General features: G+C 42.2%; 1 protein-coding gene and 1 long non-coding RNA gene across 3 annotated transcripts in view; both read left to right on the top strand.

The window, feature by feature from the left end:
- Window positions 1-18,737, top strand: part of LOC138668878 (uncharacterized) — a 265,220-nt gene that overhangs the window by 206,917 nt on the left and 39,566 nt on the right. The gene's annotated exons all lie outside the window — the stretch shown is intronic.
- STX2 (syntaxin 2) overlaps window positions 1-18,737 on the top strand; it is a 100,924-nt gene that overhangs the window by 44,183 nt on the left and 38,004 nt on the right. For both annotated transcript variants that reach the window (XM_069756053.1, XM_069756052.1), the window contains exons 3-5: window positions 4,163-4,262; window positions 11,413-11,487; window positions 16,929-17,002. In XM_069756053.1, the coding sequence (XP_069612154.1) occupies window positions 4,163-4,262; window positions 11,413-11,487; window positions 16,929-17,002 (249 nt within the window). The remainder of the gene's footprint in view (window positions 1-4,162; window positions 4,263-11,412; window positions 11,488-16,928; window positions 17,003-18,737) is intronic.

Raw genomic sequence — 18,737 nt, 5'->3', positions numbered from 1 at the left:
TGCTCTTCATGAAATTTTGGAGAAATCCACAGATAGGGAAAAAAGCCTTTCCTGACCAGAAGCCTCCCAGGATGCGTTTTTTTTTTGTGCCTCCCAGTCTGACCCCCCCCCCAGACAAAGGGAAAGGGAAAAACTCGAAGGTGGAGTTATGCTAAGGGGAAGAACATCCTTGTTCCCCAACAACAGCACCAGCAGGATAAACAATGACTCCAACCCGGTGGGGGAGGAGGCTCACAAATTTTTTTCCACCATTGGTGGGCCATTTCCAATTTCAGGTGGGTCCTCAATGTCATCATGGAGGGCCTCCTTATCGAGTTTGAGTCCTCCCCCCCCTCTGGGTCTAAGAGTCACCTGCCTACCATCTCAGGGAGCCCAGACAGTGCTGATGGGAGGCCTCCAGTACCACCGGAGGAGTGGGGAACAGGCCACTACTCCCGACTTTTCTTGGTGAAGAAACCTTCAGGGGAAGCACACATCATCATAAATCTAAAGAGTCTCAATCGGCACATTTTCTATCGCAGATTCAAGATGGAATCGGTGAAATCGGCCATTCCCCTCATAGGCCCGCACTTCTTCATGGCAACTATCGATCTGAAAGATGCTTACTTTCATGTACCAATTCATACTCGGCACAGAAAGTATCTGAGGTTTGCGGTACAGCAGAACCAGCAGGTGAGACACTACCAGTTCAACGTGCTCCCCTTCGGCATCTCTTTGGCGCCAAGAGTCTTCTCCAGGATAATGGCAGAGGCTGTATCATATATCTGGAGTCAAGGCGTCTGCATCTTACCTTACCTGGACGATCTGCTAGTCGTAGGCTCCTCCGCTCAGATTCTCAGGAGTCATGTATCAAAGACTCTAAATATTCTGCGATCGCTGGGGTGACTTCCAAATCTGAAGAAGTCTCAGCTTCAGCCCTCCAAAACAAGAAGGTTTCTGGGGGTCCTTTTAGACCCTGAGAGACAGATGTCTTTTCTCCCGGAAGATCAGTGCCTGACTATAATGGCAAAGATCACAGACTTCAGAGAACAGAGGTCCCCTACCCTTTGGGAAGCCATGTCAATCCTAGGATCCATGACTGCCTGTATTCAATCAGTGTCCTGGGCGCAGGCCCACTCCAGAGTTTTACAAGCTCACATACTCGAGAACTGGAACGGGAATCCCAGCTCTCTGAACAGGAAAGTACACACTCCATGGTGTGTAAGCGCCTCCCTGGCGTGGTGGCTAAACTCCAGGAATCTTTGCAGAGGCATTAGTTGGTCACAATCCCCTCTGGTTATAACATCCGATGCCAGCAAGCAGGGCTGGGGGGGGGCCATAGTATCTCCTACTCCTTTCCAGGGACACTGGGATCAGAAGATGAGTGCCAGGTCCTCCAACTTCAGAGAGCTGAAGGAAGCTCTTCTAGCAGCAAGCAATCTGATCTCTGGATGTCACATCAGTTTATTCAGACAACATGACTGCAGTTGTTCACCTCAAACATCAGGGGAGCACAAAGTTCAACAGCCTATGGGGCATTTCAGACCGAATATTCTGTTGGGCTGAAAAACACCCTCCCTGACAGCTGTCCATCTAATGGGAACTTCCAACCTTCAGGCAGATTTCCTGAGTCGCCAGGACATACAGCCGGGGGAGTGGAGCCTGAACAGAGGAGTCTTCAAGATGCTGGTAGACAGATGGGACCTACCAGTGATCATTTGCTTGCTTCAGGTCAAAACACGCAGGTCGAAGCCTATTTTTTCCTGAATCCCAGTGGAGTGGATGCCTTTGCTCAAAAATGGAGCTTTCGGTTGGCCTATGCAATTCTACTGATTCCAGTGCTGGCAAAAACTCTTTGGAAGATCAGGTTCCAACCATCCTAGTGGCTCTGGTGTGGTCGAGGAGAAGCTGGTTCAACCTCATCGTCAAGGTGCAGACAGATGGATCTTTCACAAGGGCCCCTTCATCATCCAAAACCTCAAATCTATATAACTATATCTATATATAGTTATGGTCTTAACGCTCCGGCGCAGGCGTACTTTGTCTGCTCTGTTGAGGGCAGAGCAAAGTACTGCAGTGTGCAGGTGCGAGAAAAGGTCAGAGAGGCCCGGTGCCTGCGCACTGCAGTACTTTGCTCTGCCCTCAACAGGGCAAATAAAGTATGCCTGTGCCGGAGCCACAGCGTGAAGACCAGAAGAGGACGTCATCTGATGAAGATGGGAGGCCCCGGACCGCGCCACCCATTGGATCGGACCGTCCGCCCAGGTGAGTATCATTTAAGCTCTTTTTCTCATCTTTTAGGATACATCGGGGGCTTATCTACAGCATTACAGAATGCTGTAGATAAGCCCCTGATGCCGGTGGGTTTACCTCATCCTCGATTTTGGGGGTGACAGGTTCCCTTTAATCAAAGGGAATCTGTCTACAGGATTTTGCCACCAAAGATATTTATTTATGCATGTAACCCCTTCAAATACCAGTCCTGTAATATGGCCAGTCCATTCCTCCATTAGTGAGAAATCTGTGTTTTAATTGATATGCAAATGATGACTAAGATTTGAGGCCTCAGTCACTCCAACTCTATTCACTGCCAGCACTGCTTCCTCTTCCTACGTGTCTGACTGCTCCTTAGCCTCTGTGCTGTGTGACTTCAGCCAATCAGTTAAGCAGAAGGAGGCAATGCTGAGCAGGGAATAGAGCTGGAGTGACAGAGGCTTCAGATCTACAGCCACATTTACATAGCAATTAGAATGCTGATTTCTCATTAATGGGGGAACGGACTGTCCATATATAGATATTGCTGGACTTGTCTTTGAAAGAGCAACATGCACATATAAATAGTTTGGGATGTGAAATCCTGCTGACAGGCCCCCCAATTAAAATCAGTGGATAATTTTAATTATGTCACAAGAATGCTGAACAAATTGGTGTGCTTCCAAAATGTTTAGAACAAGTTAATAAATTGTACAGACCCTTATTTTTTCAATTAATGCTGTTTTTAAATGTACAGCTCGTCACGCAGAAACAAGCTACCTATATACATACATCAACAGGAAAAAAAAATAATGGTTACACCATTTTTTTAATGCTATAATAAAACTACAAATGCTTTTTCTCAGGTACAAAATGTCATTTGTGAAGGGGTTAAAGGGAACCCGTCAGCAGGATTGTGCACAGTAACCTACACACTGTCAGGTCGGTGCTGTTACGCTGATTGAAATGATACCTTGGTTGATGAAATCCGTCTTGTGGTTGTTGTTTAATCTTTATTTTCAGTTTGTAGTTAATGATATGCTCGTGATGCGGGGCGGAGGGGGGTCTTCATGTGGCGCTCTGCCTAGGTATTGATAAGGCAGCTTGCTGACAGGTCACTGATCCCTCACTGACCTGACCCTAGTTTACATACCGGTACTGAAAAAAAAAAAAAAAACCTTCTGCAGGCAGGTGCTGGCCCTGCTCTGTAGCATAATCGCATGATTAATGTCCTAATAATAAATATGCATGATGTTATTCAGATAGAAAAAAAAATCTATTTTAAAATGGCTTCTGCCACGCAGTAGCAGGCCGAGCAGGGTCATCTTGTTTGAGAAAAAGAAAAAAATCCCCAAGATGGCGCTTGCGCAGTAGCAGCTATCAGATCACTTGTATACACCGATAGCTGCTACTGCTCTGGCGCGGCGGGCGCCATTTTAAGTGTTTTTTTTTTCTCTATCTGAATAACATCAAGCACATTTATTATTGGGACATTTATCAGGCGTTTTTATTTTTTCTTCATTACCGGTATGTACAGATATTCATTATATAAACTAGGGGGCAGGTCATTGAGGGATCAGTGACCTGTCAGAAGTCATACACATGAATACCTAGGCAGAGCACCACATGAAGACCCCCAGGCCTGCCCCGGAGCACGAGCATATCATTAACTCAAAACTGAAAATAAAGATTAAACAACAACCACAAGATGGATTTCATCAACCCAGGTATCCTTTTATTCAGTATAACGGCGCCGAAGTGACAGTGTCTGTAGGTTACTGTGCACAATCCTGCTGACAGGTTCCCTTTAATTCCAACTTTCAATCCGCTTCCTTCCTGGTGAATGTAGTAAATGAAGCAATAAGTCCACTTCTGAATGTAGAAGCAGTGTAACATTATTCCCTCATTTTATGTTGTTTGCTTTTTTAAGGTAGAAGAAATAAGAAATCACATTGCTAAAATATCAGAAAATGTTGACGAGGTGAAAAAGAAGCACAGCACTATTTTATCAGCACCAAACCCAGAAGAAAGTAAGCTCTTATAAAGCACATGTTTTACAGTGAATTCACCTTCTATTGTGTTTTTTTTTTTTTGGTCAAAAATTTTGTGTTGGGTAATTAATTTTCGAAAGACTATGAACCACTTTGCCATGGTAATGTCATGTACATATTCTGTTCTATATTCTGAGACTATGAGAGGTATATGTTGTAAAGACTCCTATTGTATACCTCCGACGGAAAGCTTCAATATATCCCTTCTTGGCATAGGCAGGCCTCAATCTCTCAAAGCTCAAACCTGAACACCCCTGGACTCTGGGGTTCTGTGTGGAGGGGTCCTCAGGCAGCACTCTGCTTTCCTTGGGACCTTTGCTCTCACTGCTTGTCAAGACTGCCAGTATCTGATATTTCCAGACTTTTTTTCATGTGGATAGCTCATCCATATAGCATATACTGGGTGTGAGGTCTGTGTGTCCAAGATTCTGCTGTCTCCACCAGCTCTCATGTATCGCCAAGGGTTCATCGCTGTACTACCTTCTACTTGTACAGCACATGAGCGATTCTTACTGTTTCTGCTGACACACTGATGCTAACCCTGCGGAAGGGGGCGCAAATTAAATTTTCGTTGCAGTTACCAGAAAAAAAAACGAATCGGCGCTGCCAGCAGATTTCTGTAACGCTGTCCAAATTACTTTGCCACTGCATTGTGATCCAAAACTTTATCATCTCCCCCACACGTTATGCAAGTGCCCAAAAGGGAGAAATGATGTCAGACACAAGCAGATCCTGCCCAAATTTATTGCATTCGTAATGCGAGCTAGCAGTACACTGGGATTTCATAACAGTCAGCAGTTGCTCCCCCTAATGTTTAAAAGTTGAAAATATGAAACCTTTTTATAGAATTTTTCATATTTCTTACTTTATTTTTTTTATTTGTATTACAGCATTCATACTTAATTTCTTTTTTTCTTTTCAACAATTGGAAAAATGAATTACAAATTCCCTTTTAAGAATTATCTTCAGTGTTAAGGTACCTTCACACATAACGATATCGTTAACGATATCGTTGCTTTTTGTGACGTAGCAACGATATTGTTAAGGAAATCGTTCTGTGTGACAGCGACCAACGATCAGGCCCCTGCTGGGAGATCGTTGGTCGCTGGGGAAAGTCCAGAACTTTATTTCGTCGCTGGATCTCCCGCTGACATCGATGGATCGGCGTGTGACACCGATCCAGCGATGTCTTCTCTGGTAACCAGGGTAAACATCGGGTTACTAAGCGCAGGGCCGCGCTTAGTAACCCGATGTTTACCCTGGTTACCAGCGTAAAAGTAAAAAAAACAAACACTACATACTTGCCTACCGCTGTCTGTCCCCGGCGCTCAGCTTCTCTGCACTCCTCCTGCACTGGCTGTGAGCGTCGGTCAGCCGGAAAGCAGAGCGGTGACGTCACCGCTCTGCTTTCCGACCGCTGTGCTCACAGCCAGTGCAGGAGGAGTGCAGAGAAGCTGAGCGCCGGGGACAGACAGCGGTAGGCAAGTATGTAGTGTTTGTTTTTTTTACTTTTACGCTTGTAACCAGGGTAAACATTGGGTTACTAAGCGCGGTCCTGCGCCTGCGCTTAGTAACCCGATGTTTACCCTGGTTACCCGGGGACCTCGGGATCGTTGGTCGCTGGAGAGCTGTCTGTGTGACAGCTCTCCAGCGACCAAACAGCGACGCTGCAGCGATCGACATCGTTGTCGGTATCGCTGCAGTGTCGCTGAGTGTGAAGGTACCTTAAGGAATAACATGTTTTCTTAGAAGTGATAAAATGGTCTTCACCAAGCCCTTATCTCAAAGTAATCTCCTATTGATTACATGAAGAGACAAAAGGATTTGTGTGAGCCTTCATCCAGAGAAGATCTGTGTTTAGTTCTCCAAGATATTTGGAACAATCTCCCTGTTGAGCTCCTTCACAAACGATGTGCAATCGTACCTAGAAGAGTTGATGCTATTTTGAAGGCAAAGGATGGTAACACCAAATACTGATTTGGTTTATATTTCTGTTTTGTTCCTTCACATTCCATTTTGGTTTCTAAAAATAAACTATTAAAGGTAATCTATCAGTAGGATCAACCTTCCTAAACAGTCTATATGGGCATGTAGGTCATAGAAAGTATTCCTTAGGGTACCGTCACACTAAGCGACGCTGCAGCGATACCGACAACGATGTCGATCGCTGCAGCGTCGCTGTTTGGTCGCTGGAGAGCTGTCACACAGACAGCTCTCCAGCGACCAACGATCCCGAGGTCCCCGGTAACCAGGGTAAACATCGGGTTACTAAGCGCAGGGCCGCGCTTAGCAACCCGATGTTTACCATGGTTACCAGCGTAAACGTTAAAAAAACAAACACTACATACTTACCTTCAGCTGTCTGTCCTCCGGCGCTCTGCTTTCCTCTGCACTGTCAGCGCCGGTCAGCCGGAAAGCAGAGCGGTGACGTCACTGCTGTGCTTTCCGGCTGTCCGGCTCTGACACAGGATGCAGGAGGAGTGCAGGAAAGCACAGCGCCGGGGACAGACAGCTGAAGGTAAGTATGTAGTGTTTGTTTTTTTTAACGTTTACGCTGGTAACCAGGGTAAACATCGGGTTACTAAGCGCGGCCCTGCGCTTAGTAACCCGATGTTTACCCTGGTTACCAGTGAAGACATCGCTGGATCGGCGTCACACACGCCGATCCAGCGATGTCAGCGGGAGATCCAGCGACGAAATAAAGTGCTGGACTTTCCTCAGCGACCAACGATCTCCCAGCAGGGGCCTGATCGTTGGTCGCTGTCACACATAACGATTTCCTTAACGAAATCGTTGCTACGTCACAAAAAGCAACGATATCGTTATGTGTGATGGTACCCTAAGAACTGTAGTGAAACTCGTATAGAGTCATTACAAACAGTGTGATCTATTTCAAGTGTTTATTTCTGATAATGTTGATGATTATGGCTTACAGCCAATTAAAACCCAACAGTCATTATCTCAGTAAATTAGAATACTTTGTAACACCAGATTGAAAAATCATTTTAAAATCCGAAATGTTGGCCTACTGAAATGTATATTCAGTAAATGCGCTCAATACTTGGTCGGGTTTCCTTTTCCATCAATTACTGCATCAATGAGGCGTGGCATGGAGGCAACCAGCCTGTGGTGCTGCTGAGGTGTTATGGAAGCCCAGGTTGCTTTGATAGCAGCCTTCAGCTCGTCTGCATTGTTGGGTCTGGTGTCTCTCATCATCCTCTTGACAATACCCCATAGATCCTCTATGGGGTTAAGGTCAGGTGAGTTTGCTGGCCAATCAAGCACAGTGATACTGTTGTTTTTAAACAAGGTATTGGTACTTTTGGCAGTGTGGACAGGTGCCACGTTCTGCTGGAGAATGAAATTTCCATCTCCAAAAAGCTTGTCGGCAGAGGGAAGCATGAAGTGCTGTAAAATTTCCTGGTAGACGGCTGCACTGACTTTGGTCTTGATAAAACACAGTGCACCTACACCAGGAGATGACATGGCTCCCCAAATCATCACTGATTGTGGAAACTTCACACTAGATCTCAAGCTGCTTGGATTGCGATATTGATTTCCAAATAAAATGTAATATTTACTTTAATCTGAAAACAACACCTTGGACCACTGAAGAACAGTTCTTTTTCTGCTTGGCCCAGGTAAGACGCTTCTGGCGTTGTCTATTGGTCATGAGTGGCTTGACACAAGGAATGCGACACTTGTAGCCCATGTCCTGGATATGTCTGTGTGTGTGGTAGCTCTTGAAGCTATGACTCCAGCTCTGTGCATTTATGATGCGTTTTCATGGCGTTTTTCTGTGCAGAAATGGGCCAAAATCGCTATCGAATCCTTATGCAGGCTAATTAAATGATAATCCTGAAGTGTTGTGCACATGTAATTTTCCTTAAGTATTTGCAGTGCGTTTTTTTTTCTTTTTCTGCACCATGTCAATTACCTGCAGCATTTTTCACCCATTGACTTCAATTACGTCAATCAAATCCGCAGCAAAAACGCAGGTATAAAAATGTTTTCGTATTTGCTGTGCTTTTGTTTTACTGGCTTCCTATGGGGTTTCCCACGCTGTCATCTGTGTGACGGTCTGGGAAACACCGGAGCGGTGGTTCTTACCGGCGGTAACGCTACCGCTTGTAAGACAGTCGGTCAGGGTGCTGCGGGGTTTTGCTGTCAGATGTCAACGTGACCCTGAAGCTGCGACGGTGACCTGCAGTTAGCTTACTGCAGGTCAGCAGGCGTGGGCTGATGAGACTACTGCTCCCATCGGGCTATGTCTGCTGTCACTGATAACAATGACAGCAGGTGGTGCTGATGGGAGACGTAGTATCATGAGCCAGTGCCTGTGCTCACAGTTTTGAAAAAAAAAAAAAAGTAAACATTACATATTAAAAAAAAAAAAAAACACAGAAAACATTATACTGACCTAACGCCCAATCCCTGATGCCCTCATATCTTTGAAATAATGTAAAATAATAAACCACCATATACTGATGCAGACAGCCAATCCTAAACCTACCAATTCATGGAGGGGTTTGATTTGTAATATTAAACATGAGCCCAGATGGAGCTTGCATAGAGCACCAGTCACACATATACGTGTGATGCATAGTGTCTGGCTTACAGCCTACTGAGGACACCCATACTATTGGATCGGGTGGGCTGCCCAGCACGATATGTGACCCTCACAAGGACAGACACCGCAGTTGGCTGTCTACATCAGTATTTGGCAGCTTTTCTGCCCCCGACTTTATCATGGAGGGTTGCTGCATCCTGCTAAGTACATTGGTAATCCAACTTCCTATTAAGACTGTATATTTAACCACTTAATGGATGCCAATACGTCTTTTCAGTGACCTAAGATCTGAGGATAGCATCCCTCTTACAGGTGACAATCCAGCAGCTGTCGGCTGTCCACTATAGCTGACAACTTGCTGCATCAGCCACGATCAGTGTCTGCACCAACCATATCTGTCTAACCCCTTAAAGGCTGCTGTTATTAGTAACTACTTCATATAATTGGTTAAAAAAAGTGTGGAGGCTTCCTATTTAACCCCATTGGCACTCTAAGATCATGATTGCGCCAAATGGCTGCCTTAGAGTCTTCCGGCTACAGCCGCCTGTTCAGAAGTTAGAAACATTAGGTGGTATAAACTTTTTCATTCCTGTCATGTCATTTTGCATTAATTCCTGAAAATTATCTGAAGGGTTAATAAACTACCTGACAGCAATTTTCAGTATGGTGAGGGGTGCTGTTAATAAAATGGTATCACTTTTGGGGGTTTCCCAATGTATAGGACCCCTAAAGGCACTTCAAAATTGGATAAGTCCCTAAAAAATAAATTTAGTAAATTTCTTTGAAAAAATGAAAAAATTACTTCTCCACTTTTAAACCTCCTAAAATGCTAACAAAATAATTTTTTTTACAAATGGTGCTGATGTAAAGAAGACAAATGTAATTTTATTAATGGTTTTTGTGTGGTATGACTATCTTGATTAAAGCGATAATCATTCAAAGTTTGAAAATTGCTAATTTTTTTACATTTTTATCAAATTTCTGATATATTTTTTTTGTAAATAAACACAAAACATATACATAAATTTACCATTATCATAAATGTTAATGTGCCACGAAAAATTATCTCAGAATCACTGGAATATGTTGTGTTCCAGAGTTATTACCATGTAAAGCGACACTGGTCAGATTTCAGAAATTTGCCCCTGTCACTAAGGGGTTAATACCACATGGCATTTCAGACATATAAAGAGGAAGACCAAAGATGATTTGAAAATGGGACTTTGGCAATAACAGGAAACTGCAGAAGTAGCTTTTAAAGGGAATCTCACTTCATGATTCGCATATAAGCCGCGGCCACCGTCATTAGGGGCTTATCTATAGCATTCTGTAGTGCTGTAGATAAGCCCCCAATGTAACATGAAAGGTAAGAAAAAGAGGTTATATTATACTAACCTGGGGGCGGTTCCGGTGCGGTCCGATGGGCGTCGCGGGACCTCTGGGTCCGGCGCCTCCCATCTTCATACGATGACGTCCTCTTCTTTGCTTCCTGTCACGGCTCCTGTGCAGGCGTAATTCTCTGCCCTGTTGAGGGCAGCGGGGCCGGGCCAGGGAAAGGTCAGAGAGGCCCAGCGCCTACGCACTGCAGTACTTTATGGGCAGAGAATTACGAATGCGCAGGAGCCGTGACAGGAAGCAAAGAAGAGGACGTCATCGTATGAAGATGGGAGGTCCCGGACCGGACCGCGACACCCATTGGACCGGGACCCCACCTGGGTGAGCAAAATCTAACTTGGTTTTTCTCATCTTTCAGGTTACATTGGGGGCTTATCTACAGCATTACAGAATGCTATAGATAAGCCCCTAATGGCGGTGGCCTCGGCTTATATGCAAAAAATTAGGTGACAGATTCCCTTTAAGAGTAGCTATAACCAGATTTTGTCAATCGTTGTCACCTACTATATATTAATGTGTTAAAATGGTTCTCCAGGCTGTCCCTGCAACACCTCCATTTGCCCCAATAGGAGTATCAGTTGCGGATACATTTTCTGTTGTTCTGAAGCCTATGAGATTGGATCCTGTCAGTGTTGCCTGTAAGGCTGAAGCTTCTCGTTCTTGTAGAGCCGTAGGGTAGAGCCGTAGTCTGAGCCTCTGATGAGATGGCGGGGGGGGGGGGATTTCAGATGTAATCATAGGTTATAACTGTCAGTGTTGTATTTTTAAAAAAGTATTTAATATGGCATATGTTTAAAATATTTCTTCTATGTTCATCTATGTGTAATTAATTTCACTTTGTTTCGGGTTCATTTTAATGCATTTTCTTTCCTGTCTTGACTCCTAGTTGTAAAACGGACATTTATTAACTCAATCTGCAAAATGTATGCACCTGCTGCTTATTTGTCGCTGATATTGCTGAAGCACTGAAGCAAGTTTTTTCCTGTTCTGGACCTGGGCAGTGTTTTTTTTTTTTATTTCTTCATCAAATATAGTGAAGATTTTGAAAGCTTTTGGTAGTGTGTGTGTTTGTAGAGTTTTAAGGTTATTTCACGGTACACAAGACCACAGAATATTGCAAAATCTTCTGACACTGGTATGACCAATATCCTCCTGTTATTTCAGAAACAAAGGATGAACTTGAAAGTCTTAACAAAGAAATAAAGAATATTGCCAATAAAGTAAGAACAAAGTTAAAGGGTAAGTATGTCCGAGACGTCCTGATCCTATAGCAAAACTGATCAACATGTCTTCAAGTAGCTGAATATAAACTGTGTACTGTCAGCCTTCATTTCTGTAAGGGCTCGTTCAGACTAGCGCATTCTACAAAAGTCCAAATAAGAATCGGACGGACGTTGGAACAATGGTATTCAGTAGGCCTATTCAGAAGACCGGTTTTTCGCTCGGACTACATGAGAGAAATTTCAGCATGTACTATTCTAGTATAGTGGTGTGCAAAAAAAAAATCTGATTCCATACAGATCATTAGTATTCCATCCAATTGTTACGGCTGCATTACCATTATTAACCTAGGCATCTGTACTTGCTCATGTACGTTTCAAAGTGTTCATGTATCAATACAGATGAGACACGGGTGGCCGGCGGATAGCAAGAAGGTTGAAGTCTGAGTTTTCTGAATGAAAATCAGACACATTCTCACACACTCATCTACAGAAGGATGCTGGAGGGATGTTAAGTCAACAATACGTCTCGAAAAATACCGTAGTAGTTGTGCTAAAAATATTGCTAGAACTAGTGACGGCTCCAGTGTAGCAGTGTGGTTGGGTTTCGTTATTTCCTATTCCCAGTCATCTGAAAAATGTGTTGAATAATTAGAAAGTCTCACTTCCTTTTTGTGGTAACTTTGTGACATTTTCAAACTTTCATTGTTGATAGTGACCCCTCACAGTAGAATGCATCCAATTTTCACCTGAAATTTAGTGTTATTAGGTTTTGTTGTTGTTTGTTTAACATTTTCCTTGTCCAATTTATAATTGAAACATTTGGGGTTTGTGTTGCTCATAGCCATTAATCAGATTCCTACTTTAAGTGGAATCTGTCAGTAGTATCAACCCTCCTAAGTAGGTTATATGGGCACGCAGGTCTTAAACAGTAGAATAAAATGATACCTTGATATCTGCGATCCGATCCATAAAATCCACATTTTGGAAATGAACTGTTAAGACCTATGTGCTGAACATAGTTCTGTCTGAGCATCTGCCTCCATACCTAAAATGAAAGAGGGCGTTGCATGTGTGAGACATATAGATCAGACGGTCAGTCATTGTCTTGCACTGGTAACTCCTCCTTTCATTAAAAATCTTAACAGCTCCTTTACATATAAGAAAAACGTGGATTTCTCTGGAATGAGCTATCGGATCAAAGTTATCAAGGTGTCATTTTATTCAACTTTTTATGGCCTACATGCCTGTATAAACTAAACTGCTTGTGAGGGTTGATTCTACTGACAGATTCCCTTTAATTTCTGATGAGAAAAAGGGAATATGGGCACAACTCTGAGAGTAGTAGTAGTAATAGTCTTATTAAAAAAATCAAAATGATAAACTCGAAATCGTTGGCAAACTTTAATATTTATTTAAAAAAAGTGTACAATTGAGGGAGTTTATCCTTATTGAATATTGAATCAAACTTAAAGGGGTTGTCCTTCAAGCAAAGTACATTTTTATAAATCTTGAGAGTGACCACATGATTGGAGCGTTGAGTATTTCCTCGTGGGCAAGAGCGTACAAAGAACTCATGGTATCTCATAGCAAAAGTCCTAATTGGACCCTGCACCCCTCAAAAAAAAAGATAATATTTGGTGGGGTCACCGAGGAACATATCTCACAACTTTGCAGCCCTTACAAAGTAATTTTCCCCCAATTGAAGCCACTAAATTGCCTTTTCATTAACCCAATAAAGTATAATGCCAACAAAAGTGGCCCCCAAACACAGTATGATATGCCTTTACGCATGGTATGAAGACCCTACTGTATTCCCCTGACCCCCTTTAACTCCCCAGGCAAAGTATGGTGACCTCAACACAGTATGATGCCCCAACTGTGATCCCTGTAGAGCCTAATGGGCCTCACATAGTCCTCCATACAGAATAATGGCTTCACATAGTCCTCCTTCTGGTGTCATGGGCTAAATATAATCACTTTGTGGGCCAGAGCTTGACACGTGTGATTTTACCCCTCAAGGTACTAGGTGCCTAGCTTGAAAATCCAATTCTCAATTAAAGCAGAGCTTAAATTAAAACAGCCACGAGTAGAGCAGAGCCCTGCCCGTGTATTAGATCCTGCTGTCACTCTCACAGCTGCATTTTACACACGCCATGGTCATTCTACGTCCCCATCGTCGTGCCGGTGTTTTGTCCTGACAGCCGGGGGTTTGCTGATGACCTCTGTGCCTGTCATTACGACCATCCTGTGAAAGCTGGCCCACTGCTGGCGTTCATAGATAGTGATTTTCACTATACATAGCAGTGCTCATGTGGAGAAGAGTGGCGATTAAATAAAAACCAAGCAGTTAAATGATTGGCCCCGCCGTGAAGCACCAAGTGACCTGTACTTGGTTTGAACATGCATTCTGTGCCGAAAAAGTCCTTTAAATACAGTGAAAAGATGAAAAAAGTTTTTAAAAAATATGAAAAACCCAAGTTCAAATCAACCCCCTTTTGTCACATTAAAAATAAAACAGTTAAAAAAATGCACATTTGGTATCGCTGCGTTCTTAATGTCCAATGTATTTTATAAAATGAGTTAATCCGATCTGTAAATGGCATGAAAAAAACAAAACGCCAAAATTATGGTTTTATTTTGGCCTCCACAACATTGTGTCTACCTCAAAATGGTATCAATAAAACATCAGCTCAGGTCACAAAAAATGTCATCACCCAGTCCTATGTCCTGAAGAATGTCCCACCACATAAAAAAACTCAGACTGACCTGGAGAATCATATTCCCTTGTCAGCTTTGCCATATATTTAAACATGGTAAATAAAGAAAAAACAATTGCACTTTTTTTTGCAGTTCAACGCACTTGGAATTTGTTTCCACTTTGCAGTGCATCACATGATACAATAAATGGTGTCATTCAAAGGTACAGCTCTTCCTGCAAAATAATAGGCCCTCATACGGCTATGTGGATGGCAAAATGAACAAGTTATGGCTCTTGGAGGAAGGGGAGAGAAAACGACAAAAAAAAGTAAAATTGACAGGGTTTGAAGCGGTTAAACAATGTTTCGACAGACTGATCTGAAAACCCATTTTTGAGGTCTGTGTTTAGTCATCCTTTTCCTAGCAGTCAGGGATAGTTCTTCCAGCATGTTGTAAATTTCTGCTACATTGTAACAAACTAATAACAAAAGAGCTACTGCAATTTGAAAATTGACATAAAAAATCTCACCTGTCACTAGAGAATCAAAGCTATTGCTCTTCTGGGTTAATAGACCGCGGCACAAACACTACAAAGTGCCACATGTAAAACAACCTGTTAAATCAGGAAACATGGAAAACGTTAGATGACATTTAGCCTTAGTATTCAGCTTTGAATCAATTCGTCCCGGTGCCAGATAATTCGTCCCGATGCCAGATAATTCGTCCAAAATATTATATTCTCTTTCTTGGTAATTGCCTAATATATTTCTAATTGAAGCATGACCTTCATTAAATGTGGTGATAAGACTTAATTGAAATGTATCCATGTTTTCAGTAGTTTTAGCATATTTTTTTCCCCTTTTTTATCTAATTTCCTGTCTTTTTTTTTTTTTTTTTTTTCTTTTTTAACAAATTCCTTCTGGGACATCAGTCTGGTCTTTCGATAGGCGTCCTTAAGGCTGTCTTTAGGGTAACCTCTAGCAAGACACCTTTTCTTGTAGGAGACATGTCCACATCTAAAGTGCAGTTATTTTTGATCCGCCAATACTGGCTATGTGGGACATGTTTAATCCACGTAGGGAGGTGACCTCTACCGAATTCTAAATAGCTGCTAACATGCTTTAAAAAAAATAATAATGTGGATGTAACAATCTTTTGATACATCAATTAAGTATCTGAACCTTCTCACTATATTGTTTTCTTTAGATGTACATTCTTTATACTCTAGTATTGTGTATAACTTGCGTATAGAAGCCATAGAGTATTATTTGAACAGTAACAATGAACTTCGCAAGGATCAGATTGTTTGTTTTATACAGATTATTACATTTATTTTGAATCACGATGTTTTTTTTCTTTTGCGGATGGGACCTACCGGCAGACAGGGGGTCTTGCAATGGGGATTTGTTTCACGCCAAGTTATGCAAACTTGTTTATTGGGCGTTTTGAGTCCTTGTTTTATTGCTCCCTTCATTCTGCTCTTAGGTTACATCTTTTTATAAACCTTTTTTTTTTAATTTTTTTTTTTATTTTTCATCTGGTCAGGTAGTGTTCATGAAGCTAAATGTTTGTTTTGTTCAGCAATTGATTTGAATCCTTGACATATGGTTTAGTCTGACCTATTCTTCAGCAGATATCCTATTCTCCCAATCACACGAGATCCTACAGGCAAGATTGTTACATCCACATTTTGTTTAGAATGTGCACATTAACAGCTCTTTGGAATTTTATAGTGGTCCTCTCCCTAAGTGGATCAAAAATGATTCATATGGTCAGTATTGGCAGATCAGAAAGAACTGCTATTTAGATGCGGATCTCCTACCTAAAGACAGCTTTGCCGGAGCCTATCGGAAGACCAGATTGACGTCTCAGAATTAATGTATTAAAAAAAGACAGGAGATTAGATAATGAAAAAATGCTAGAACTACTGAATGTGGATAAATTTCAATTTTGTCTTATAACCACATTTAATGAAGGTCATGCTTCCATTAGAAAGCAATTGGGCAATTACCAAGAAACCAAATGTAATCTTTAGGAGAATTACGGTAAGTACGGTAATTAAAAATATTATCTGGCACCAGGACAAATTGAATCGATGCTGCATACTAAGGATAAATGTAATCTACCTTTTTCTCTAATGTTCTGTGTTTCCTGATTTAAAAGCTTGTTTTAAATGTGACAATTTGAAGTTTGTATTGCGGTCTCCTAATGCATAAGAGCAATAGCTTTAATTCTCCAGTGATTCGTGAGATTTTGAAGTCAATTTTTAAGTTCCAGTGTTTCTTTTGTTATTTATTACAGTGTCCATGTAATATTCCCATAACAAAATGTGTGTAACTACATTGCATTTTATTTATTTCATAATTTGCTCTTTCATCTAGAGTCTGCAGTACAAGGAACCTTTATCCCCATTAGAATGGAGCATTAGTGCGCATGCCCCATTTATTTCCTGTGGGGTTACTGAGCACTGGGTTGGGAGCTTTCTAGATCAATTTTTCAGGGGGCTGCGTTCAGACGTCTTGTCGCTCAATCTTATAAAGGGGATAAAATTCCCTGCTCTGCCGATCGCTGTGCCTCCCTGCGGTGGGCCTCACACAAATAATCCGTGGATTGGTCATAGCACCTTTAAGTGTTTGTTTTGTAGTGAATTATGCGAATTGGTAAAGAGGAAAACTGTATTTTTATTTGTGCAGAAATATGTACAGTGTGCAGTTGTGATATCAGAATAAATAGCACTTTATATGTGTAATTTTGTTGTAGCCATTGAGCAAACAATTGACCAAGATGAGAATGCCAACAGGTCGTCTGTGAATTTACGGATAAGAAAATCCCAGGTAAGGCTGACATAAACTGGGTAAACTTCTTTTCAATTATATTTACCCCTTTTTTTTTTTTTTTTGTATAATTTTGCTTTTCCATCATTTAGAACCAATGATGAGCCTGATTTGGATTTGCTGGGATGACTTGCTCAAATGTAATATCCCGCATACATATGTCCTCATGGGCACACTTTATAATAATAATTTAAAAAGTGTTTACCGTGCATGTGTACACACACTCACACTTGTACACTGACACTCCTAATCGCAAATATGCACACACATTCAGTAACAGGTACAGTATATAGCGTTCATTTCTGACCTGACTGTTGTCTGTATATAATACCTTCTGCCATCTGCTGGTAAAAGGTGAATATCTTGGGTGTAATGCTCACCTTTCTCCAGCAAATGGCAGACTGCATTACATACAGAGTGTACCTGAATATGAGCCATGGTGGAGGTTTTAAGCCTATAACTCCCCTTCGTGTTTAACCATTTATCTCATCACTCAAGACAGATTTCAATGTTATGACTAATATAGCACAGTTCCGATACCAGCTCCTTCCTCAGCAAGCACCATTTTCACTGCAAACTGGATGTTACATTTGGCTTCAAGCACACTATTGCTGTTTTTATGCATCTTTAAGTGAAAGGTCAACGTGTGCACAACCTTAAAGTGGTGCATGGGTAGGTTCCCAAACCAATGGATAAAATAATAGCAAAACCCAGCACTCAACTTTGTTGTGAGAAGAAGATTTGGATGTTTTATTATATCCCAATGCACAACTCAAACGTTTCGGTCAAACATATGACCTTCGTCAGTGACTGTAAAGTATATATCAAAACAATACATCAAGATAGGATACAAAAATCATAAATAATAAATAAACAAAGTATATACAACATAGACATGAACAACCGTGCATGTTTATGGCAAAAGAAATTTTTTTTTTTATCTATAGTGCGTACATGATAGCAGAGAGCTGTAGGACTATAGTGGCACAGTAAGTGAGAAGAAAAATGTAGAGAGATACATACCAAGAAATTGGGATGTAGATAAATACTGGTGGCTATATGCGCTGTCTAAAATAGAGGTAAATACATAGAAAAACCGGTTAGACCCGGTGGTGTAAGGAATAAAAGCCGGTGGGAAGCATATCAATAAGGCCTACCAATGATATCCAGAGTACAGCGTCAATCTAAGTGAGAGTCTCCTAATGCAGCCTAAAAGAACGGGGGATAAATAAGGCAGTGATGTAGGTGCCAAGATCGGTGCCATAGTGGATCCGAGAAGGTACAATGTCCCCAATAGTATACCTTGTAGATAGCTGATTCCGCGGTGTCCACCGCTGTTAGGGTAAGGAAACTGAGAGGATGGGGCATTTTAACCCTGGAGGGCGGGAGAACTGCCGGAAGTGACAATGTGAGCTACGTAGCGTCGGAGCCCATAATGGGGCGGAAGTGACGCGCTGAGTTGAACAGTGCAAACCGCACTGTGAGAGAACGCCGGGCGAGCGGGCAGGAGCCGGATATGACGAACCGGAAGTGGGGCACCGGACGTCATGTAGAGGAGTCCCGTCGCCATATTGAATGAGGCAGGGCTTCACTATGTGTGATCGCTATATATGGAGAAAGAATAGACAGCCGTACTATGAGAAAATGCAGGAGCCGGATATGACGAACCGGAAGTGGGGCACCGGACGTCACGTAGAGGAGTCCCGTCGCCATATTGGATGAGGCAGGGCTACGC

The sequence above is a fragment of the Ranitomeya imitator genome, chromosome 1 (assembly GCF_032444005.1).
Source record: "Ranitomeya imitator isolate aRanImi1 chromosome 1, aRanImi1.pri, whole genome shotgun sequence".
In the NCBI taxonomy this organism is placed as follows: domain Eukaryota; kingdom Metazoa; phylum Chordata; class Amphibia; order Anura; family Dendrobatidae; genus Ranitomeya; species Ranitomeya imitator.
Note: the sequence above shows the minus strand (reverse complement) of the source record. Positions and strands in the feature narration are given on the sequence as shown.